Source organism: Sesamum indicum, linkage group LG6 (assembly GCF_000512975.1).
Source record: "Sesamum indicum cultivar Zhongzhi No. 13 linkage group LG6, S_indicum_v1.0, whole genome shotgun sequence".
NCBI lineage: Eukaryota > Viridiplantae > Streptophyta > Magnoliopsida > Lamiales > Pedaliaceae > Sesamum > Sesamum indicum.
This window is the reverse complement of record NC_026150.1, coordinates 832,164-856,914: the sequence shown is the minus strand read 5'-3', so window position 1 is coordinate 856,914 and position 24,751 is coordinate 832,164. Positions and strand designations below refer to the sequence as shown.

The 24,751-nt window shown below is 36.4% G+C and overlaps 7 protein-coding genes across 10 annotated transcripts in view; 3 read left to right on the top strand and 4 right to left on the bottom strand.

The window, feature by feature from the left end:
• LOC105163136 (ABC transporter C family member 4) overlaps positions 1–1,125 on the top strand; it is a 7,329-nt gene extending 6,204 nt beyond the window's left edge. The window contains exons 11-12 of the mRNA XM_011081374.2: positions 33–272; positions 700–1,125. Coding sequence (XP_011079676.1) covers positions 33–272; positions 700–800 — 341 coding nt within the window. The 3' untranslated portion in view covers positions 801–1,125. The remainder of the gene's footprint in view (positions 1–32; positions 273–699) is intronic.
• On the top strand, positions 1,818–3,274 carry LOC105163135. The gene is made up of 3 exons (XM_011081373.2): positions 1,818–2,287; positions 2,622–2,743; positions 2,824–3,274. The coding sequence occupies exons 1-3, from the start codon at positions 1,960–1,962 to the stop codon at positions 2,938–2,940; spliced, it is 567 nt and encodes a 188-aa protein (XP_011079675.1). The 5' UTR covers positions 1,818–1,959; the 3' UTR covers positions 2,941–3,274.
• LOC105163134 (probable E3 ubiquitin-protein ligase BAH1-like 1) lies at positions 3,602–6,720 on the bottom strand. Its single transcript, XM_011081372.2, has 6 exons — positions 6,084–6,720; positions 5,289–5,533; positions 4,947–5,201; positions 4,359–4,496; positions 4,048–4,106; positions 3,602–3,942 (listed from the first exon to the last, which is right to left on the bottom strand). The coding sequence occupies exons 1-6, from the start codon at positions 6,262–6,264 to the stop codon at positions 3,837–3,839; spliced, it is 984 nt and encodes a 327-aa protein (XP_011079674.1). The 5' UTR covers positions 6,265–6,720; the 3' UTR covers positions 3,602–3,836.
• On the top strand, positions 9,751–12,398 carry LOC105163349 (APO protein 3, mitochondrial-like). Its single transcript, XM_020694714.1, has 4 exons — positions 9,751–10,036; positions 10,443–10,953; positions 11,112–11,509; positions 11,822–12,398. The coding sequence occupies exons 2-4, from the start codon at positions 10,568–10,570 to the stop codon at positions 12,226–12,228; spliced, it is 1,191 nt and encodes a 396-aa protein (XP_020550373.1). The 5' UTR covers positions 9,751–10,036; positions 10,443–10,567; the 3' UTR covers positions 12,229–12,398.
• LOC105163133 (phytochrome A-associated F-box protein) lies at positions 12,668–14,126 on the bottom strand. Its single transcript, XM_020694713.1, has one exon. It carries the CDS (start codon positions 13,852–13,854, stop codon positions 12,877–12,879), a length of 978 nt encoding a protein of 325 aa, XP_020550372.1. The 5' UTR covers positions 13,855–14,126; the 3' UTR covers positions 12,668–12,876.
• Positions 15,238–21,756, bottom strand: LOC105163131 (serine/arginine-rich-splicing factor SR34-like). 4 transcript variants are annotated; one of them, XR_002287289.1, is made up of 15 exons: positions 21,594–21,756; positions 21,145–21,232; positions 19,430–19,495; positions 19,287–19,361; positions 19,101–19,203; positions 18,966–19,012; positions 18,804–18,861; positions 18,051–18,100; positions 17,829–17,885; positions 17,615–17,739; positions 17,410–17,508; positions 16,469–16,558; positions 15,917–16,383; positions 15,656–15,750; positions 15,238–15,565 (listed from the first exon to the last, which is right to left on the bottom strand). XR_002287289.1 is itself a non-coding variant. In XM_011081368.2 (14 exons), exons 2-14 carry the CDS (start codon positions 21,226–21,228, stop codon positions 15,562–15,564), a joined length of 897 nt encoding a protein of 298 aa, XP_011079670.1. In that variant the 5' UTR covers positions 21,229–21,232; positions 21,594–21,755; the 3' UTR covers positions 15,238–15,561. The 4 variants fall into 4 exon arrangements, 1 of the variants encoding a protein (XP_011079670.1); XR_002287290.1 differs by lacking the exon at positions 15,238–15,565 and having other exon boundaries at positions 15,654–15,750; positions 15,917–15,950; positions 16,270–16,383; XM_011081368.2 differs by lacking the exon at positions 16,469–16,558 and having other exon boundaries at positions 15,917–15,950; positions 21,594–21,755.
• On the bottom strand, positions 22,839–24,751 carry LOC105163132 (NADH dehydrogenase [ubiquinone] iron-sulfur protein 5-B-like). Its single transcript, XM_011081369.2, has 2 exons — positions 24,588–24,751; positions 22,839–23,180 (listed from the first exon to the last, which is right to left on the bottom strand). The coding sequence occupies exons 1-2, from the start codon at positions 24,735–24,737 to the stop codon at positions 23,085–23,087; spliced, it is 246 nt and encodes an 81-aa protein (XP_011079671.1). The 5' UTR covers positions 24,738–24,751; the 3' UTR covers positions 22,839–23,084.

Genomic DNA, 24,751 nt, shown 5'->3' with positions numbered 1-24,751 from the left:
CTTCTGGTCACTTGTTTGTTCGATTCTTTTAGTGATTGATAATGGTGATAACTGGAGCGTGGGCCAGAGGCAGCTTCTGTGTTTAGGAAGAGTAATGCTGAAAAGAAGCCGACTTTTGTTTTTGGACGAAGCAACTGCATCGGTTGATTCATATACCGATGGAGTGATCCAGAAAATCATAAGGGAGGACTGTGCAGCCTGCACTATTATAAGCATTGCCCACAGGATACCGACGGTGATGGACTGTGACAGAGTGTTGGTCATAGATGCAGGTGCGTGCTCCATTTCTTGTCTTTCATTTGATTTCTCAGTAAATGCATAACTCAGATGTTAGAAAAGCATGACGGCTCACTCTTCTCTTAGCAATATATAGCAATATAGATAATTGTACGCAAATTAAGGTAGACAACACTCACCAGTTAAAAAAACCTCACATTTTCGGGGTATATGTAATGTTGAGTCAAGCTCTACACTAAGTTTTTCCGACTGTTCTCATACATTTAATTGGTTAAAGGCATTTTACTCCCTGTGTATGACAAATCCAGCTCTGAGGCGTTCTTTTGCCACATTTATCTTATCAGGGGGGGTTGCTATTTTCCTTATCACATGGATTTCTTTTTAACCTTAAACATAACACAGGGGGGTAAAATGCTTTTAACCCTACATTTAACTAATGTTCACATTTTCATCTACAAACAGGAAGGGCAAAAGAATTCGACAGCCCATCTCACTTGCTCGAGAGGCCCTCCCTCTTCGGGGCATTGGTTCAGGAGTACGCCAACCGATCATCAGAACTTTGAGCGGAGCAGTCATTCTGTTGGACAAACCAAAACATATGAGGCATTTTGTAAACTTGACATAGTAATGTCATGATAAATTCCCATCAATCATAATGTTCTGATGGCATAATTGGCCTTATTCTTTGGAGGGAGGAAGAAGGGTTTGCAAGATAAACCTGCGGCGTCCTGAAAAGGATAGGTGGAGTCGAGGTTGTAATAGTTCAATAAGTAGAAAATAAGCTCCAAAATTTGTATTGGAATTACAAGATATTTGTAGTTCATAATTCTTGATATGTGCTATAGATCATTAACAGTAGTTGAATGATTTCTTGCATGCTGATCTTAATTTGGGAATAATGGTTTTTGAGGATTTGTCATTGAGAAGCAACACTTTGTAAAGCAAATGAGACAAGAAAGAACAGTAAAACCGTAAAAAGGATCAAAAGTTACAAAATTACCATATCCAGTTTCAATTTACTGTGCTTTTTTAATATGGCTGAGACTAACATAAAAATTAAGGGTGAATAATAATTTCTTTCTTGTGATATTAAAAAAGAGCACATTACTCCTTATGAAAAAATTATAGCAATTTACCCCCCTATACTTTTTATAATAAAGCAATTTACCTACTTATATAGGGAGGTAAATTGCTTTATTTTTAAAAAGGGGATAAATTTTGTATTTTAAAAAAATAGGGAGGTAAATCGCTATTTGTTTTTTCATAAGGGGGCAATTTGCTTATTTGCAGATATTACAAGGGGGTTGTTTTCCTCTCTATTTTTTTTTAATAAAAGCATGATTGTATAAAAGTTAAAGTGAAAAAAATAAATTAAAGTTAGAATGTACCTGGAATTTTACCAATATGCTGTAAAAGTAGATAGAACAAAAATATTATTTTTAACGATAAGATGATAAATTTTTATCTAAAGCATTTACAAGCAACCCCTTGACCATCAAATGAAGACCTTATTAGCACTCTATTCTCTTCTCTGCATATATGTCTACTTTTAAGAAGAAAGCGTTGCTTCGAAATAACGACCCTACCCATGAGTGGGAAAAATTGGTACTAGGGTTTAGCGATTTCTTGGAAAACAATGAATCGGGACAAATATCTTACTCTTAAACCCTAGCCCTTTTCTTGAAAGCCCTAAAATTTGGGAGCGAGCGAGGGAGTAATACAATGGGTGGTTCAAGGAGAAAGTACAAGCGATCGAAGCCGAAAGTACGAGTCGGATTGCCGAAGAAAAATCCTCACATATTCAAGCCGGCATTCAATCTTCCTCCGAAATTGAAATCTCTTCTGGACCCCCTTTCGCAATGGGATGAGAAGGCCAGCGTCATCGAGAATTACAAGTCATTCGGCGTTGTTTCGAATCCCAATTTCCTAGGCGTACGGTCCCGTACACCTCACATCGTCGAGAGTGATGCTCTCCAGGTGCCTCCCTCTGGGGACGGCGTCGTATCTGAGTTCGAGCCTATTGAAAGCGGCAGCGACCTCGAAGAAGATGGTCAGTTTTCTGCTCTTTTGGTTGATTTGTTTATTTCTTTCTTCTTTAAATTGGCATCGTAGCAATAGTTTGAAGTCGGTTTATTCAGTGTGACAATGCCTCCATTTGTGGTATTCTTTCTGACTTGATTATGTTTTTGGGTGCAAATACGCCGGCGTGCGTCAGTGTTTTGTGTTTCTGTAAATGTAGAACTCAGTAATTTCTGTTTCAACTAAAACAAAGTGTTTTTTCGATGTTGAATTTTACAAGTTGTCAGTGGAATTTGTACTTCTTCTTTCTGCTTTAGTTGCCACTTCACAAGTATTAACATCAAGTTTTATTTGGAGCAATGTAGACTTAAAATCAGCTCTAGGAAAGAAGCGGACTGATGGCAAACACACGCCCCTTCAACCACTTACAGCCATGCAACGGATTCATGTAGGCTGCCTGGTGGAGAAATACGGGGATGATTATCAGGTGCATTGAACGAGTGGAATTGTTTTATCTATAATTTGTGGAGTTTGTTTATTTTAGCTAACGAATTCAATGATTTGCAGAGCATGTTCATGGATACCAAACTGAACAAGATGCAACATTCAGTAGCAACACTTGAGAAACTATGCAAACGTTATCATATGCACAAAGATAAAAACCCCTTGATTGTGGGATCTTGAAAGCGATTGATTCAAACAAGAAAATACGCTGCTGGTTGTGCAGCTGTGAACTCAGCCTCTATCTCATCAACTCTTCTAGTTGCTGGTTTCAGTTGATCAGATTCTCATGTGTAATCTTTATAATTTTGTTACTGATGATTTGAATTACTGAAATAGTATATGTTCTTAGATTAGTGGTTAACTTTCGTGTCCTTGTGATCTGTGCTCTGTGGATGTTGGCATTCACACGCCTGGTAATTGAAAATTTATGGTGTACTTTTCCTAAGTTAGGGGCTTAAAGAACTCGATGTCAATGTTCTAATGTTATTCATGGGGGCGTAAGAATTAGCTCAAAGTATCATTCTTTTCTTTTGGCTAGTTCAAAGTATTACATCATTGATTGAAAAAACGTAAAATTGTTTAGAACTCAAGTGTATTTGCGAGCTTCTAAGAAGGTTCATGTGTTAGATTAGGAACTTTCTTCATCTTCCATTATAATGTTGCACACTCTCCTGTAGAAGATTTACTATTGAGAAAATGCAAAACCTTCTTTCTTTAGTTTATATTAATTAGAGAGATGATTCGGCGAAATAATTCTTTAAGCAGATAACTTGGTTAAGATTTAAGAAAATAGGGCAATGCTAAATATCCAATGGAGTTCTCGTGTTTGAGACGCTGGCACTGAATTAAGATCTCCTGGAAAAGTAGTTTTATTCAACTTACGGAAGAACAAGAAATAATGGCAAGGAGTACTAAATTTTTCAAACACACAAGGAAATCAGTTTCTTGACAAGAACCCACGGTTCATATACATGCAATCTCATAGACTTTTGGACCATAAAAAAGTTTTAAATAAAAAGAAAAGCAAAAAGCAGTGATAAATTATCCAGGGAAGGATAGAGTGCTGATCATTCTGCTTAGATACCCATGAATAGCCGGCACTGGGACTCCCAATGCTCCTTCGTCTGCTGAACTCTCTCAATCTTTTCAGATTTACGCCGTTCCTCCCAATATTCCGGACAACTGTTCACATGTATGTCTAGTTAATGACAAAGAACTGCTGACAGAAACTTATGAATTTAAGGCAGCAGAGCTTGAGGGAATCAATAATTCAGATGCAAAAGTTACCTTCGGCCTAATAGAATGTGTAGCTCTTCCAAATGTACTGCAGCTTCGTATACTCCTTCCTGGAATCGGTCAAAGATAAACTCACTGAAATATGTAATGTTTTGTAAAAAACTCAGCAAGCAGATTTATAGGTTTGGGCATAAGAGCTGGATGGAAAATCCACTCGTTTCTGTTTGAAGAGCAGATATCCATTCACCATTGTAGTTAGAAGAATTAATTAGAATGGTACATTGAAATGATGATGGATTCATCAAACTTTGTAACGATTTACTATATACTTCAATATGATAAATGGGGATGAAGAATGATACCTGTCGACATATTGGGCATTTCTGCTTGGGGGTTGCTGCTGTCAGTCCGTCAACAATAGTCACTGAACCAGCTTTGCATGCACACATGTAGCAGAAGATATGACCACAGGTAAGAGAGACTGGATCAAACAACGTCTCCTGTTGATAAATTGAAAAGAAAAAAGAAACCCATATAATTTAGCTGGCTGTAGAAAAAATTATGTGACTGAACAAACTCATTCCTACCCATTCCAATCCCTTACCAACAGTGAAAACAAAGTACAGAATTCCAAATCCTTTCTTACTTGGGGGGAATATTTCTTAATGACTTGAAAAGGTTTATTTTTCATACAACCCTGATTACAGTTCTTTCACATAAAGTCCTTCTTGGAGCTCAAGCATATGAATCTACCCACAGAAATTGTCTATGCCAAGTCTTGAAAGATTGTATGTGCTCCTTCCTATTAGCCAAAATTGACTCAACAAAACCCAAAATAAATTGTCCACTTGTGTAGGAAAGTGGCAGGCAAGATAAATTAGAATTTTACTAGAAACCGAAATGAAATGAAAAGGATAAATATGGAGGGACGGGATAAAGGATGCACTCACCAAGCATATAGAACAGGTCAAGTCAATGTCAAGCTTTACTGAATCAAATAGCTCACAAGACAGAGACGGTTTTCCATCATTCAATATGAGGGAGCACCCCTGAAAAAGTGCAGAAGCGTTTCTTGAATCGACTTTAGACTCTCTCAAGTTTATGTGAAAAGCCATAAGTTCACAGAGCCACGGTGATTGAAGTATCTCAATGTGCATGCTTTGGGCCTGCGACTTGAAAGCTTGGCCTTGCTTCGAATAGTGAATCTGCAGTTATAAAACATAAACAGAGAAATCATAAATCTTGACATACGGAATATCTTCAATTCTGCACTTGAGTTTTAGGTAAGCTACCTTATCATATTTTTTGAGTATTTTGCGCATTGCAACGGCATTGATGATAGCATATGTAACCAGGTCCTTGCCTTCTTGAATCAGTGCTCCATGATTTCCTCGTAATTTTTCTTTGAACCAGATAAAACACTTGCTGAAACCTGATCCCAGGTGCAGCTCAAGCAATCTCTGGGCTCTTTCATTGAAGAATCCTACCACTGCCGACATTTCCTTGAGAAGGGATGGGAAGAATGTCCCATCGCAGACTGAAGAAGACGATAAAATTTGAATAAAAATGATGAAGAAGATAATGTACAAATCAAACACCACTCGTTCTACGTACAATATTTTGCCCTTTTCTTCTGTTTAAAACTAAACCAGCATGCATCAAGCAGAGTTTCTTTGATTTTTGTCCTATGTTTTATACTCTTCCATAAAGCACCAGCCTCAATGGTATTTTTGAGCAATTTTCATTTCTAAACTCTTATCCAATGACATTAACACACACACACACACACACACACACATATATATATATATATATATATGAAAATCTTTCACGAAACACTTGAGGACTAATTCGTTCTCAGAATTTGAGTTCGGTTTCAAAGTATACCAAATCTATAATCTCTAGAGTTTGAAGAATCCACAACGAGAGATTAAAGACCTCAGAAACAAAGATGATCCCTGATTTAAGATAGCATACTCGAGATTTTTTCTTTTTTGTTTGAAGCAATCGCGACGCTTGATTGACGAGAAATCAAATATGACTATACATACGTAGATACAAAAATGGAAATTGTTGAATGGGAGTACCTGGGCATTGCTGGGGGCAAGTGGAGCTATCACCGTTACCCTTATCAACAAGAACTCCATGTGAATGAGGCTGTTTTCTGCACCTTTTCAAGATTTTCTTCAGTTTCTTGAAACCAACCCCAGGTAATTTCTTCTGTCCCTGACCCTGCATGTACTCCTCATATTTCTTACAGAACTTCATTTTCCTACCTTCAACATTAAACCCTTGTTGTATTTCCCCCTTCCTCCCTCTCTCTCTCTCAAAAAGAAACTGAAAGAAAGAAAACACGCAGGCGTGTGAATGTGATTTCTATATTTGTTTAACCCGATATACATCCAATGAATTAAGTGGGATTTGGCATCCCTGACGCAAGAAAGAGTAACGCTTCCAATTGACAGCAGATTACGTTTATAAATAGAGGAAAAAAAAGCATGAAAAAGTCAATTAATAGTTTTTTTCCCATAGAAGTTCACGGAAAGGTGAAGCAACAAACTGTGTCTGTGGGTAGCATTAGCGCTTTTACCCAACTGCCCGCCGTCGCCTTCGAATTTAATTTGCCGGCAAATCTTTTTAAAGCCAAAATTTTAAGGATAAGTCCCAGAATTCATTACGTTTCTCCTTACTTGGAATCAGCTACACATCCTATTCTTTTGCCATACATACATACATCATATCTGATATAAAAAGAAACTTTATTGGACTCAGCACAAAATAGCTATCCCAAGATCCTAATTCTTCTCTTTTTAGCTGTTTTTCTCCTATCGTGGCGTGACTTCCACGTAAGTCTCACCATTTATTTATTTTATATCTACTTATCCATCTTACATACTCATTTACTGAATAATTCCAACTACTTTTTATGAGTGTATGTTGTGGGTAAAATGTCTAAAGAGGCTGTTAGAGAATACATACCCATCGTGCTAAGATTTGAAAAGATTTCTGTTGTTTTAGGTAAATTACATTCAATTCAAGTTGAGGGTTATTGATGAATAGAAACATTTGTATGTAGGCCTAAATGCATTTTACTTTTTAAAATATGTAAAATGAGCAAATACCTTTTTATGAAAAAAGAATCAGTAAATTGTCCTTTGTGTTTTAAAAAATAAAGTAAATTATCCTTCTCGTTGTCTAGATGGGGGTATTTGCTTCATTTTTTAAAACACATGAGATAATTTACTATTTTTTTTTACAAGAAATATTTTTATCATTTCTCATATCACATGGGGTAAATTGTATTTTTCATGATATATATATATAATGGTATTTTGGAGAGCCAAGTATGGTCCATGCATAAAGCAAAAAATCTTTTAGTGCTCAATTAAAAGGTAACACCAGTTATATTTTATAATATTAAGGGATAATTTTACATTCCTTATCTATAATTATTTACATAATTTATTTTTATTTTTTAAAAAACTACATACATTCTATAGATATATTGATAATATTATATAAATTATTTCTACTGTAATTACGCAAAAGAAATAATTGATTTATAAAAATAAACCACAAATGGAAGGTGTATACTTTTGATCACTATTAATTCCGGAGCAGTGAGTGAAGTTTAGAGTGGATGAGCTAAAGTAGTGAGCAAAGAACCCACATTTATGTACTTATTTGAGTGAATAGGCGAATGGGTGGTGGTGCCTTTTAACATTTGATTATGTTGATCCTCTTTTTGAGTATATGTAAAGAATGTATGTGAATTGAGAGATACATAAAGGATGAGTGGGTTGGTCAGTGTGCAGACATCATAATTCATAATCATGTCTGTTTATATTAGCATAATAGAGGAAAAGAAATAATGTGATATGATTGGCCACCTGGAAAGAGGATTCAGGAAAGCCCTTCATAGTGGAATCCCCTTCCACTACCCATTTCTCTTCTCCACTCAACTCTATTTTATTAAGGTTTTATGCCACTCACTCTCACACTCAATCAACGTGTGTTAATTTTTTCTTTTTTATATTTCATTTTTGTAAATGAAAAAGTGAATTAATATATAAGTTGTAATTTGACTTTAAATAAAGAGTAAAGGATAAGCTATTATATATACATACACCTAAATTAGAATACAAGACTTCTTGTAGAAAATTTTAAACTCAAACTATTGGATTGTCCTTTCATGATATGAAAAAAATTAAATAATTTTGAGATATCATTTAATATGTAAGATCGTGGAGAGAGAAAATATTATGAATAATGATTAATATATAGTTCTTGAAAAATTAAAACACACACACACAAAAAAGTTGTTTTGTCTTCATTTAAAAAGAAAATATATATATATATATATATAAAAGAAACTCAACAGCTTAGTCGAAGCAAACGTGTAATTGGGCTTTAGGTCCATGTTGTGTGGACAGTTGAGTCTGCCCAATAAAATGTTTGGGTCACAATGGGCCAGGATCTCTTCTGAAAAATTATGAGGCCCCAGCCCCAATTCATTTTACATTATCAATGCAGAGCATCATCATCTACGGCGAAAACTTCACTCCAAATAGGGGCGGCGCGGCAGATGAGTCGACTCTCGCGAGCGAGTGAATATTTTTTTTTTTTTTATATATTATTTTTATTTTTGAATTTTTTATATATTTAATTTTATATTTAATATTTAATCGGTTTTATAATGTAAATTGGTCATATATTATACATTTTAAAAATAATAATAATAATTTTTTAATTTATATATATATATTTGAATTCTTTATATATTTAATATTTGATCAATTTTACAATGTAAATTGATCATATATTATAATTATTAATCAATATCATACATTTTATTTTGGATAATAATAAATTATGATTACTATGGTACTTTTATTTATACATTTAATCTTTATATAAAAATAAATTTAATCAACAACTTAGTAAATTATAATATTTTTTATAATTAAAATTATTATAATATCTTTATGTTATATTTTAATATATATTTGTATTACGTTATATATTTTTTAAATTGACAAGTAATTCACTTATGATTTTTTATTATTTATAAATTTATGTCAAAATTTAGTAATTTCTATGAATTAATCTAAAAATCATAATAATAATAATAATAACAACAACAACAACAACAATAATAATAATAATAATAATAATAATAATGATGATGATTGAATAATTCTAATTATTATTTTATTATATATATTGTGAGATTAAAAAAATTAATTAATAATTACGATATATTAAAATTCGAGTACCTGATTCATACGAAATTTAAATATATACAAAACTGTGTCCATTAGATCATATCAGATGGTATGATTTAAAATCACATGGCCTCATTCAACGGTACACAATCTTGAATGATTATATTTATGTTCCGAGTACGATATCTCGACATCCGTATATCCAATAAGTCTAAAACTTTATCAAATCTATTTTTTTGTAAGTTTTATCATATCTAACAGTTTGATCTGAATTTTGATGGTTCGATTAACCCATGTTGTTCAACAATGTAAGATAATAGTTATATCAATGTTATACTAATATTTATAAATATATAAATTTTGCAGATTGTGGACATATATTTATGTAAGAATTTTATGATTCGATCTCATAATTTAAAATAATAATAATAATAATAATAATAATAATAATATTATTAATAACAATAATAATAATACTAAAACTAATAATAATAATAATAATACAAAAAGTAAAAAATCAAAAACTCTCTCTTTCTCTCTCTTGTTGTCGTTTCTTCTTCCTCCTCCTTTCTCTCTGTGTTTCTTCCAAATTCTTTCTCCTCTCTCAATTCTTCCCCAAACTCATCTCTTAGAACCCTAACTCCAAACTCACGGCAACAAGGACGGTAGGTCGGCAACAAGGACGGCGACAGTACGGCTTCCATCTTTCTCCTCTCATTTTTTTCCCAAACCCATCTCTTAGAACCTTAGCCCCAAACTCACGGCTACTAGGACGGTAAATCGGCAACGAGGAAGGCGACGAGTACGGCTTCCAGGTAATCCTTATTTCTTTGTTGCATTTTACTTATTCTTCTTTTTCTTGGGTTTGGGTGTGTTTTTAGCATCTTGTTTAAATTTTTTTTCTTGGGTTTGGGTGTGTTTTTCGGGGACAATAATTGGTTTAATTCTTGTTGTTGTTGTTTGCTTTTATAAAAGAGTTGTAATGTTGTATAGAAGACCATTATCGGTTAGCAAAATTTCTGAAAAATTTTGTATCTAATGTTGTAAAATTCCTCTCCTTCCCACCTCCATTCTGCTGCAATTTCTGGAACAAACTCGAGCTCGAGCTCAAAGTTGCAGAGTCGAGCTCGAGCTCGACTCGTTGCCAGGCCTAACTCCAAGGTTAATTTCTTCAATCTTTCGCGTACTGCGGACGTTTAAGCATCTTTTCTGGTCTCCCAGTTTGATTTTGCTCGACCTGGGGGCGGGATATTTAATCAGCATTTCCGTGACTGCAACATGTTTGATAAACTTCCCCTGTGAGAAAAACTTGAAGTAGTTTCTCGACTTTGCATTCATCAGCATTGATGTTCTGTAGACGATCCCGAACAGTCTTAAACCTACACCAGACATTCAAGCGGCGAATTTACGAGGAGAATTTAGCTGCTGCAGCTGAGGTAAAAATTTGTGATTGTTCATCATACTCCACTGGGTCGGGTTCCCGGGAGCTACCAAGAAAGCTTAAAAGGTCCGAGAGGAAGCCTTGGGTGACTGACATTAATGAACTCAAGCGTAAGTCGAGATTGGAAAGGCAAGAAAGGAGAGTGGTCCGAGAGGCCACGTTAAAACCTCCTGAAAATGGATTATTGGTGAAAGAATTAATCCCAGTTGCTCATGAAGTCTTAGCTGCAAGAACTCAATTATTGACTTGCGTTTCAAGAGTTGCCGAAAGCATTGCAATTCTTGTATGCAGGTGATCATAGATTGTCTTTCAGTTCATTTGTTTGATTGCAGAAGCATATGAACATTTCGAAGACGATAGATTCATACTACTTTTGAGTTAGTTTATAGTTGATTTCGATTTTATTTATCAGAGAATTTGGGTTAACTGTGGCATCCTATGTGGTGCAGTGTTTGTGGAGATGTGCATGTGGGTGATCCTCCACATAAAATCAGGACATGTAATGTGAGTGGTAGCCGGAAGAATAAAGAGCATACATGGGAGAGAGGTGGAGTTGATCACGTATTTCCAGTTGTCGAATCTAATCTTTTTGAGAGGCTACAAGTGGATCGAATTCCAGCCGTTGTGGAACTGTGCATTCAGGCTGGTGTGGAAATTCCCGAGTATCCAACAAGAAGGTTTGACTTCCCAGTTTATTGTGTTGCTGGAAGACTGATTGATTTTGAGAAGAGGTTTCCCAAATATGATTTGTCAGGAAGGGACATAAAACCCTTTGGCTTTTGGGAGATGGCAAAGAGGTCTAAAGGAGATAAAAAACCTTTGATTTTGCCATATAACGATCTTAAAGGTTTGTCTTTACCTTGCAGAAGTACCTAATTTCTCTTGAAGTATTATTACCTTTTTACGTTGTCTTTGGTTTAGACTGAAAGCTAATTGTTATATTAAGACACGGTACTGGCGAAGAGAGTATCTTTTGCTTGCATCACCTTGTGCTCCTTGTGGATTTAGAATTTACTTACTTGAAGGGTTTTCAAATGATGTTTCTCGCGTCTTCTCCTTTAGTCGGAGAGAAGGCCAAATTTTCCTTATTCGTCTCTGACGTATTATATAAGTTTCAAAATGACATAATAGTGCAACTAATGCATTACTTCCTGAGCAGGTTTTGCTGCCCAAGGAATGGAAGCATTCGAAAAAATGTGTTCCGGAGTTGTTAGGCTAATGCAGAAGTACGCTGTGCAAACATGTGGGTATTGTCCGGAGGTGCAAGTTGGGCCTAAAGGGCATAGGGTGAGGCAATGCCAGGCTTTCAAGCACCAAATGAGGGATGGCCAACATGCTTGGCAGGAGGCAACTGTTGACGATCTTGTTCCGCCAGTTTATGTGTGGCATGTCCAAGATCCACATAATCCACTTCTCATAGACGCTTTGAAGAGGTACTATGGGAAGTTGCCTGCATTGGTTGAACTGTTTGGACAAGCTGGAGCTGAAGTTGGAGAAAACTACTGGGCCATGATGAGAGAAGATGTCGTAGTACCTGGACTGGATGAAGAAAAGTTAGTTGTTTGAAGACCAGAACTCTTTATATTGGTTATTGTACTAGTGATTCTGGGATTGTTTGAGCTTCCCCAAGTATGTAGCTGTCTGAAAGCCTGAAATCTTTCTCCTGGGTATCGACAGCATGTGTTTAACTGTATTGTTGTATGATATATGCATGCAACTCTGTGTTCTATCTGTAAGTAAGGGATAATTGACATATTAAGAAAAATTAATACACGAAAATGACATCCTATAAAATTTGTTCCCTCATGTATAACCTGGATAACTTTTTAGTTATCGGAGTGTTCGACTGGCTTAAATTTTGGTAGACTAAATTCTAATAAATAATCACATCAAGAAAGATGAAAGCATAAAATTCGATCGGAACAATATACGCAAGTCTCAGCCTGTTTAGATATTCTTCCATATATGAGGCTCAAGTGTGTTTATGTGGAGATTACTGAGTATATGATCTGGAAAATGATGGTAGAATTCTTGATTCATAAACAATGGGCTCTCACAATTGACTAGTGTTTTACAAATACAGAAGAAGTACAGAACATTGACGAAACCAAAATCAAACAAACATTCAAATAATACCTTTTATGACATCAAAGAAATACTCAAAAGGAAACCAACTTCCTCATAATCCAGACATAAACGAGCAAGATTGAAGCTTCAATTGTACAAAGGCCAATCAGTCCATGCCCCTGAAACATGCCCGTTCTCGCAAACATAAGCCCGAACAACTGGCTCTCCATCGTCATGGAACCCGAAATACCTCCTCAAACAAAACGAAGAATGCAAATCCCACGTCTGTTTGGAGGCGCAAAACGCACAATTCAAATCAATCTTGCTCCTGTTCCCATCATTGATCGTCCTCCAAACCCTCGACTGTTTGAAATTCTTGAAGATCCCTCGGAATAACATGTAATTCCGCTTCTCCTCGACGTGAATGCATCCGGGCCAATCGCAGATGTACAAACAATCCCCTTTGAATCTGCTTGCAAGCAGCTTGTTGCCTTGCTCGCGGCTCAAATTCCACACCCCCGACGCCAGATGCGACCTGAGTGGCCTGCAAATCTTCCTCCTTTTACAGAGAGTAAAATCGGGCTTCGCTTTTTCAACCTCCCTGACTTCAGGCCGAGCTTCGGGCATTTCAGCCGCCTCTCTTGACAACGTTTCAGCATCACTATACAAGGTATCGTATAGCAAATCATCATACAACGACCAGACGCAGTCAACAGGAGCAACTGATTCATGACCTGCATTACTCGAGGAAGCAGCTTTTTCAGGTTCATTCGCTCGGAACAATCTGTTTTCCTGGTAATTTTCATCGGGCCCGATTTCACGTTCAAGCCCGAAATCTGAGTTTTCGAGGAGGACGCCAGAGTGGAGAAGGCCGGGGCAGCAGACGGCAAGCTTGTAAAGCGATGCCCAGACGCCGGGAGGCGCGGCGGCAGACGGAAGGAGATCCGAAACAACAGCGGGGATCGACCGCGTGCATTTCATCTTGCAACAGACGGTTCGAATTAGGGAGGAGAATTTGGTGGAGACGCAAGCGACGCGGGCCCAGTTGCGAGGATCCTCCTCCAGCTTGTAGAATATGTTGAGGATAACATCGTCTGAGAGCTTCGAGAAAACGCTTTCCGACATTTTACACAGATAAAACTGCTGAGGTTATCAAATTTATACCGCAGCTCCGAATCAAGAATCGTATGTGGGAAATGAGAGAAGAAGTAATCAATCTGATGTTTATAAGCAAGCAGTCTTACCAGGGAGAAATATTTATTATTTGGAGGAGGAAGTGTTCTGCGGTGGGCGGAAAGGGAGTTATTTGCGGTGGAATTTGTATCTTGAATCCTGATGACGCCGATTTGTCAACAATCAAATCTAGGAGCATTCACTCGTACTCACTGTTACAAATAAATAATCATAATTCTTGGTCGAACCAATTCAATCACCTTTTTCTTAAATTATATATCAATCATATAATAAGTATATTGTACTTACTATGTGATTGATTCAGAATTAGCCAAGTCGAATCCGGACAAGAATTTCCCTTCTTACAATTTTAAGTAATTAGAATCACTTTATATCAGAATCAGCCAAAATTCCAGTTCAAAAAATTATTCGAGAGGTGCTAACACACACCACAATGTTCTTCTCATACCTTTTTTCCTTTTGATAAGTTCGACATTCTTTTTCACAAGAGCCGTATGTAGCCTGCGAATAAGAGTCGTGTGTACATTGCCAATCCTTCAATTATTGTAACCAAACAATCTAACAAGAGTCGCAGTATTGCACCCTCCTACTCTTTGATTAAACAATCTATCTATTCTTTGAGTAAACAATCTGTCTTCGCGAATCTTGTGCATCCCAACTTCTTTCAGAAGTTGAGTCTCACTGTCACTGTCACTCTCAGTCTCACATGAGATAAAGCCGCCAGGGGGGTGTTTGATTTCGTCCTGAAATTATTTCAGTGTTTTTTCTTCATTTTCTTGATTTATCATATCAAAGAGAGGAAGCCAAGAGAAGGGAAAACATATTATGTTGGGATGAAAGATGAAGAGGAATTTTGAGGAAGCGCGATAGACTGAATCGGCATAGGAGTCGATTGACAACTTGAACATTAACCAGATATGGAAAATTTCCAACGTTGATAGGCACAGCATTTGGAGTTTAAAGTGGGCAGCCCCAAGGCTACCACTATCCACCACATAAAGAACTTGGACCCCACAAAGATGATACTACACCACAAATTGTGGAATACCTCACGTCACCCTTCACGTTAAGACATATAACTAGCTAGCATGAAAAGATGTCCCATGTGCCACTCCTTGTATTTGTCCCTACAATAAAGATGAGAACATTGAAGACACTATCTTGTTCGTCGAGCTTCAAGGCAAGTAAGCTAAATACCCTGCATGATCTCGAGTTCTTGGGCACTTAAATCATGCCCATTGAACATGAAAGCCAACTATTTATCAATACAAAGTATGGGTACCCTGCAACAGAAGAATGATTCCAGAAGTAGAGTGAAAGAAAAACACTACAAACAGATAGATAGGCATATACTTATGGAAATGAGATCTGAAGGTAAATACAGAACGGAGGTGACCAGCAGTTAAAACCCTAGAAAATCTTGTAGACAATACAGTTACAGGACTGCAATTTTTAAGATTACTGAAGTCTTTCATAAGGAATTAAACATACGAAAATAATCTCCAGACACCACAGCATACTCAACCAACAAGTCCAGCAGTTTAACTATAAGCTGTAGCATAGTGTAGTTCCCTTTCCTTCCAGCAAAAGCTGGTAACCAAGAGTCACAGCATTGTTGCTCACCAGTTAAGGCATTTTTCACCTGTTCAAATGGACAAGAATCACGTTCAATCAACATGAAAGAATCCAGAACTTACACCAATTATATGTATAGAGCAAAAACAAAGATAACCTGGAAAGACTCCTGCTCCGACTCTGGCTTGGGCTCTTGCTCCGGCTTCTGCTCGGGCTGCGTCTTTTTGGACTCTTGCTCACACGTTTCTCACGCTAATATTTGTCAGATCAAAAGAAAGAGGCAAATATAAAGCATATTGGGGGAGAATTGCATCAACGGCCCAAACTTTCAAAATATCAACTGGCATTTACATCCAACCAAACAGAAGAAACAAAAAAAAAACTTAGAACAATATATTAGCATCAAGCCAACACTTACAGATGGTTTTTGGGATGTGGATCTTGATGGAGATCTGCAAAAGTTCCAGAAACAACCCAGTTTAATACCCACTAGTGCCTCTTAACAACTTTGATCCAAGAGCCTTGATGCCACTTCCACGTCAGAGTGACCATGACCAAAATGGATAAGAGGAAACTCACAAACATTTAGCAAAGACGAGCCCAGAAAAAACAAATAAAAGGGGGAAAACGCAAATTTCACCTAAGCAAGCAACCTAACCAAAAAAGAAACAAACCCTTGATGTAAAGCTAAATAACATGCTGTGAATGACCCCATACGCAAACGAAACCAAAAGAATCATTAAACACTGATGGTATGGTTTGGTAGAGTACACCGTTGGAGATAGTTAAATCGTTTCCACTGCAAAAAGGTGTTCCGTTATTCAAATGCCAATTAGTTCACTGTCCAGCTTCACCATAGTAATCCATGATCTTCATGTTCCCAATCTAGCACCCATTGGACATTTGCGATGCTCATTAGAACAGAGACATCGTGAAGGATTCCAAAGTTACCATCTATAAAACATCATACCTCCACAACCAAAAGAGTTGTAGCCAACTGAACCAATATCACCCAACAAGATCCTAATATGCAATCCCCAGATCGCGCAAATATCCGTATCTAAAAACAACAAAGGCAATTCCATGTTTACAAAGAAGAACAAAGCAGATTATTCTTCGACAGTGGATACATTTTCTTAATACCACATTGAAGTCACAATGAAAGAGCAAAAGGGCAGAGCACATGAAAGGGAAGAGAAAGCAGAGGCGCAGACACTTCCTGACTCGGCCGAGGAATCAAATGATCTGAAGAAAACATGCTTTGTTCGGTTAAATTTGTACATGCATATAACTGGCATTATAGATTGTAGCTTGTGAACCCAAACTAATTATTTCCATATCCTAAACTGGCATTTGGTTGGCATGAACGTTCTTGAGCATTACCATGATATGTAGCCTTGGCAACAATATACTCAAATGTCCAACAAATAAGCTGACTCAAATCATTTAATCACAAACGCAAACTATGTAAACTCTAACTACTAGCATAAGGTGCTCCCAAAAAAAAAAAAAACAAAAGAAGAAACACTTTGATCAGAGCTCCAAGAGTTGTAGAACTTGGGCAACTTAAAAGGAAAAAGGAGCTCCCCAGCTATAAAGTGGACAGATTGGCCCAACTATCTGCCAATATAACTCACTGCTTCACAATACTGCTTTTCATGTACAATTAGCAAGTGCATCAAAGTTAAATGTGGTCTTGATTCGGAAAGCAAGCTAACTTAAGTCAGCAGGATGGCCAAGAAAGGGAATCACAAAAAAGTACTTACTAACCCAACAAAAATGCAACAAGCAGCAATAGAAAAACTGAAAAAAATCAAATGGAATCCCAAAATTGTCTGCCTGCCAACAGAGCGGACACACACACAAACAATGAGCCACTTCAGCAAACCAAACACCACCAAAATAACGTACCTTGATACAGAGCGCGCTCGTGATCCAGAACGAGACCGTGAAGATACAGACTTTGAACGAGATCTTGAGCGGCGTGATGAGTTACCTTTGGGTGAGATGCTGCATGTAGATTCATTAAATTCATAACTGGTCTCATAAATTGAATGCCACTAATGCAACTAAAACCAAGAACAGAAAGACAAATCACTTATTAAGAACATCCAACCTCCTGCTCCTGCTCCGACTGTTACTCAGACTCCTCCTGTTTCGACCATTGCTCCTTCCTTTTGAGTAAGAAGGGCTCCGGCTACGGCTGCGGCTTCTAGAGCGGCTTGAATCATATTCCTTCACCTAATGGAGGCGAATAGAGACGTAGTCACAGAGGTGTATGCAAATAGTCTGGAAAATAAAATGGCATAGACTCAAACATTGAGCCATACATGAATTCTAGCCCGAGAGAAAGCATTACGAAACTCAGAGTCGTCAAGCTTCTTGATCTACAAGGATGAAGACAAAGAAAATCATAATGTAACTTGAAATTCAAATTGGATACTCCAGTTTCCACGAACAGAAAAGTAAAGAGATCTAAGAAGGGGCCACTAGGAACATCATATTTCGAAAGAAGAAAAAAATAAAGGCAAAAATGAATAGAAATAACTTACAGCATATTTCATGTCATCATAATTTGTATAGTCCACTATCCCCGTCTTCCCTGCAAGCAGAAAAGCCACAAACATTTTCAGAATCCTCGCACAACAAAACTAGAACATTCCGACTTTAAGACTCCAGCAATTACAATGGAGACAAGTAAGATGCGGGAACACAAGAGTGACAAGACTATGAACAACCATCACGAAAGGTGACCAGAAGTGCATACAAAATCAAGAAGATGTGAAGCAAGGTATACTTTGTTGGTATAACCTAAAGATCTTTCGCCAGCCAGCATGATATAAATGACATCTATATTGCATAGCATATACAGATCAAATGGAAATATGAGAAGCAATATGTCCAAGATGAAGATGAGTTGCACAAATACCCAGAACTAAACTTCCCAACAAATGTTTCAGTCAAAAAAAATAACAATGACATACAAAGACCACACAGTTAAGCTACCAAAAACACATCAAGGAGTTCAAATCAGAAGTCCAGCATGCCAAGCTTAAATCACTAAATAGGCAGCTCCATTGATGCATCCATGATCAAAACTTAAATATGTTCATCACTCAAAAAGGGCAGAAACACATTTACCACCAATGTTGCATAATTATCATGAAAGGAATCAGCAATCCAAAAGAAACAGAAATAAAGCATATGAATGCACAAAAGAGAATTGTACCAACAAACAATAGAAATAGATGTACATGTACTACTTGCTCCATTTTACAGATGTATAAAATAGATACAAAGCTTACCACTCCCCTCATGGAAAACTTGGGAGAAGCAAACATCCCCAGCACGGCGCATATGATCCTACATTAAAAGCATTAGATTAGTAAGATAACATCCAGCAGTGTGCTCTTATAAGATAAAATAATATCACAAGCCATCATTGAGCATCAAGCAAGTGAAGTTACCTTGAGATCTTGCCATGAAGCAGAATGAGGCAAGCCAGTGACTAGAACTGGACAATGAAGTCAAATCAGAAAAAGTCGCATAAATGCAGAGATCTTTACAATTATTAGACATTCACATAAGAAAAACACACCCACCTCTATACTCTGAGCGCCTGGACACTCCACCACGGGGACCCCTACTACCACCATGACGATCTGTAGATGAAGAGTGGCCACGCCCACCATGTGCAAGCTCAACCTGCACAATCAGAGATCACAAATAAATACAACAAAGTCAATGAAAGGAGAGAAGGGGTAAGTGCTATAACAGATAAAACCAACCCGTAAGCGATGTCCATCAAAATCATAGCCATCACGCCCTCGAATGGCATCTTCAGCATCGCGCGCCTCTTCAAACTGTCATGAAACATGAAGATAAAAACTACAGGCAATGAAGAAGGGCACCAAGGTAACTTAAAACTTACCTCAACAAAAGCATAACCAGGAGGCCTCGGTGGGATTTTCAGATCAATATGCACTATTGTTCCATACTGAATTAAGAAACAGGATTGGATAACGTCAAGCATGATATCAGGGTATTTGTCTCTGAACTATTGAACTGAGAGAAATCAAGTTTGCAAATATTAAAGGTAAACTCTATAGTATCATTCAAAACCTCAATACTGTAACTTTTAATTTATAGTTTCAAATCTTTCCTCGAAAGCTCGTGCTCCTTATTCAAGTAAATGAAAATAGATTCTATAGCCAAGCTCAAGAAAACCAGAACCCAACTAGCTAATATTACTATCATAACTGCACTTAAAGTAATTTAACTGATTAATAGCAAGTAGCATGAACAGGTTACATAAGCTGCCTGTGTTACCATGCATGTTAGAACATTATACTCATTCAGATCACTCCAAGGCTGTGTTTGCATCCTGTATTTCAAGGAGGAAAATGCTAAAGAAAAATAGCTACTAAATTTGGTTCTGGAAGAAAATGCAAAAGAAATGTGCGTCCAAGTGTACTTATTGGAGATATTTATTTAGTTATAAGTCTATCTCATTTGGATCAGCACAGTATTTATTTGGTCGAAAAGTAAATATAACAGAATCTAGTGTTCTTTTTCTATTTTCTCAATGATCTGAACATAGTGTAACAGAAATTCCTCTTCATCTATATATTCTGGACAAAATTATAGATTAGGGAAGCTATTCAAATTAACAATCCTTTCCCAGTTTAGTGCAACAAAAATTCTTCTTCATCTATATCTATATATTCTGGACAAAATGAAAGATTAGAAAAGCTATTTCTATAATATAGGTACGAAAACCCCTCCCTATTATTTTTTTATTTTCATAATCAGATGAAAAGAGTAAAGATTCAAATCTTAACTTCCATTGTTTTTTATACATCTCATGAAAATGAAAAGAATGGGATTTATTTCTTCTTTTTTTGATCTATTTTAGATTAAATCAGTGATGAGTCAATTAAAAAAGAAAGACTTATCTTCCTAAAATCCCAAGTTCCTTCAGCGCCTACTAGTCAAAACACCCCAACTTCCTTGAAACTCCTTCCACACATCTTCCTCTCTTCTCCACTCATTCTCTTTCTGACATAATTATGTCTACCTAAAATGTCAGTTGGTGTTAACGTCTTTATTAAAATTAAGACTGACATCATCATCTATGGAACTGTAATCATCAGCTTAAATGCATGAAAGAGCCTTCTAGCCCCAGGCTTTCAGAAGACAACTTGAGCATTACTAACATGTAAACAAACTACCCAGATGACCATATTAAGGAAAATAATGTTAGAAGAATGCTTCATCTCCAGAACTAGGGTACTGAAAATATAAAAGATGCTTATGAAAAGCGCACCATGAGTTGAAGCAAAACACAGCAGAACGACACATCTATTACCCAATTGTGGCCCACAACAAAACAGAAAAAGGAACATGGAAAGGCAAGCTTTCATGTAATTACTCACAGCAACCTTCTGAGAAACTTAAAACATAGAAAAAGCCCACAGTATATGTCCCGCCCACCATTCATCATAGCAGCATGTTATGTGCATTCAAATAAAGATTTCAGAAGAAAACATAGCCATGCAAAACAAATTATAAATATAATTATCGACAAATCCAAACAAGTAATGCAACAGAAAAATGAAATTCAGCCAAAATTAAAAAATATATGACCTTGTAAAATAAATCTTCCACTTCGCGCTCACGAATATCACCGGGAAGGTTACCAACATAGAGAGTTCTGCTAGAGCGACTCATCTTGCTACAGAAATGCAAGCAAACAGCATAGCAAGATTAAGGTAACCCAAAACCAGTGACGTAAAAAACGAAAATATAACTTACAAAACTAATAACATGACTATAATTTCACAGAACCAACCGAATAATATCGACAGGAAAAAATAATAAAACTAACAAAAATAAACGTCAGAACAAGCAACTTCAGTAAAACAGAAACTGAAACGCGAAACCTCGAAATCAACTTAGAACCCATGAATCGTGAAAACATTTAAGCATCACAACTGCCGCGAAAACCAAAATAGCAGTAAAAGATCTTTAACAAAAAAGATTGTCAGGAAGATCGAACACCATATAGCGCAGAGACGCCGAAATTCGCGATTTACCGTGAGGAGTAACGATTGAGAGGAGAGCCAGGCTTAGAGAAAGTGCGGATGGAGTGAAATTTTTAGGGTTTGATGCGGTAAGAGAAAAGGGAAAGGGGCAATATAGGAAAAACGAAACAAAGGCAGGAGCACATATATTGTTGTACACGGAACGGAACCATTTGGCTCGGGTCTTGTGACCTTATCCTATGGAAAACAAAAATTAAAATAGACGTTTTCTTTCTTCAGAATTCTCTACTCCAACGGCCTCTTTTGGAATCTATGTAAAATTTTATAATTCGAAATTCAAAATATGTAAGATATGTAAGTAATTCTCTGCTTTTTTTTTTAATTTATCGTTCAGGGAGTTTTGTGGAAATAAATTGAAAATAAACCTTGTCTATATTAATTTTGAAGGACATAAAATTTTTACTTATCATTATTATTATATCTGTAGTTACAATCAGTTTTTTAGTTTTGATAAATAAGGTTAAATAATTCCCAAAAAAGTAATTTTGTTTTACTATACGTAAAATTCATGTGATTTGAGAAATAGCACATTATATCTATGACAATAGTTTATGTCTAGCATAGAAATTCTTTCGTTAGTCAAAATTCACCGAACTTGTTGATATTAAAAAAATATCGAACGAAAAATTTATATTTACCCCAATTGACTTATCACTGACTTAGGCAACAAATATTTTTTGAGCAAACTATCCTTATATATCTTGACACCATAATACATGTAGGGGTATATCTTCACTCCTATAAATATATTTCGATACAAAATATTTGTTCAACATGTAGTAAGTGAATAACAAATCAATAAAAAATAAATATGAATGTTTATTCAACCGGTAAAAAGAAAATCAATTATTCTACTTATATCAACATATTTGGTGAATTTTAGCTATTGAAAGGGATCAATTTGTTAAATAAAAATAAACATTATAAGTACTATGTATAAGTTTTTAAAGTATTTAAAATTCACATATAATTAGACTAAACCTAAAAAAAGAAAAAAACAGTGTAACTATCCCAAATTTAAACTAAAGCAAATGCGGAGGTGCTCTTGGCTTTTAATTCCCCGTTTACGTTATAACTTTTTGAAAAATTGAATAAGAAATCAAACATATTTTGGACTTAATACATGTTGTACGCTTCAGAAACAAGGAGCTACGAGGCATGCATCCACAATAAAAATCTACTTGAGAAACTTGCGTTCGAAGAAGAAAAGGTCGACAACGCGGAGAGGAGAAACAATTAAGAAAAAAGCCTCAATGCCAGTGACAAATAGCCCAATCATCATCATATGCAAGGAAACATGCATCTCACTCTTTTTGCACCAAACCTCGCATTTGGCAGATGCGGAAAAACATCCTTGTACTTGACATTGCACAACACGTAAATACAACTGATTCATTTCTTATTTCCAACAATGTTTGAAGAAAATCATTTAGTTCATTCCTCTTTTCACTCGGTTGAAACGAAGAGAAATAATAATGTTTCTCAGTGATGAACATCATCTATGCCTCCCTTGCCCTTCTCTGAAGCTGCTCTCAGTTGACGCTGCTCCTCCTTGTAGACTCGGTTCCTGCGTTGAAACTGCACAACGCAATACTATTAAATGTCATGCAAATTTGACTAATTGAAAAGAGATGTAGATGAAAAGGTGGAGACAAGGAAACTGTTGAGAGTGAAGTTGTTAAAATATAGGCCTTCATACCATTGGTACCTGATCTAGTTTATCCTTTCCGTTTTTCTTAAGTGCATTAACCTGGGCCAGAGGGGGCCCTTCCAATAAAAAACTACGGCTTCTACAGGAAACAAGAAAATTTAGATCATGTAAATGGTTATTATATCATTCTAATATTGTAAAGAGAAGGGTTAGAGATATATATTATCATAAAATTAGTCTTTAGAAGCTTTTGCTCATCTTCAGAGAAACTCTCATGAGACCAATTCTATTGCCTTGTTTATACAAGCTCCTAAGGTTTCCATATGAAGTATCAAAAGGGTATTACATCATAATTTTCTGAGAAATAAGGCAAAGGTTGAACATGATTACAAAGTTTCCAGGGTAGAAACTAATGGAACCTAAGAAAAGGGTACTGCTGACAGCTCTCCCAACTGGGGGAGGGAGGCTTCAACTCAGGAAGTATTTACATGTCTCAAAATCTTGATACTTGTTTAATTAGAAAAAGAATCACTGAAAATGCAATTTTCAGGATTCAAAATATAAACAGAAAAATCCAAGGCATACATTTGGATCTCACATACTAAATTTGAGGGGGGAAAAGAAAGGAAGTAGAAGAAAGGGAAGCTGTGTCCTTGAAATACCTAACAAGCTATCCACATTAGTTTCTTAGTAGATATCAGCGCAAAAACAGATGCACAGACCACCTATACCATCATACTCAACAATAGATCTTTCAATCACAAATTACACTCGCATTTACTCTCAAACTGAGACCACAATACTTCTGACATTGCAAATTGTGCATTCAGAATATCACTCATGATTTTGATCCAGATCATCTCAGTTTCTCCGGGATCAACTTCATATCCACATCATCTAAGTAAATTCCTAATATGAGACAGAAAAATTCATACCAGCAACTGCATTACCTTGTGTTTGGATACTTAGAATAAATCTGTAGAATTAGATTATATGATACACCTAAATCAAGTTTACATGTCAGTATTTCTAATTCTGATTTCAGAACTACAATTATTTGATACCAAATGCCAGGAACTTATAACCAATCGAGTCCCTGATAGTCCATACATCTTACCATATATTCAACTGCAAACTGAAAACAATGATAATTTCAACAGCAAAGAAACGCAGAGGAACAAAAATTAAAAAGAGAAATCAACAAATCCCCAATCAGTGGAACTACAATCACAAGTCCCGAGCTGAACATACCTACTTTTCGGCATATATTGAATCGAAAAATTGGGATATAATTCCAGGTAGAGGGGATAAAGGGTGAGGAAACCTGGATATACCTCTTTAGAGTGGTGGAGGCACTCGAGATAATCTTCACGGAGGAGTGCGCAATCCTTGGGCTCCCGGCAGCGGGACATGCAGTCACTGAAGTCCATCCAGAAATCGTAGCAGCGGCCCTTGTTCCCCGTTATTCCCCATCCCGACGCCATTTTACCTCTTTCTC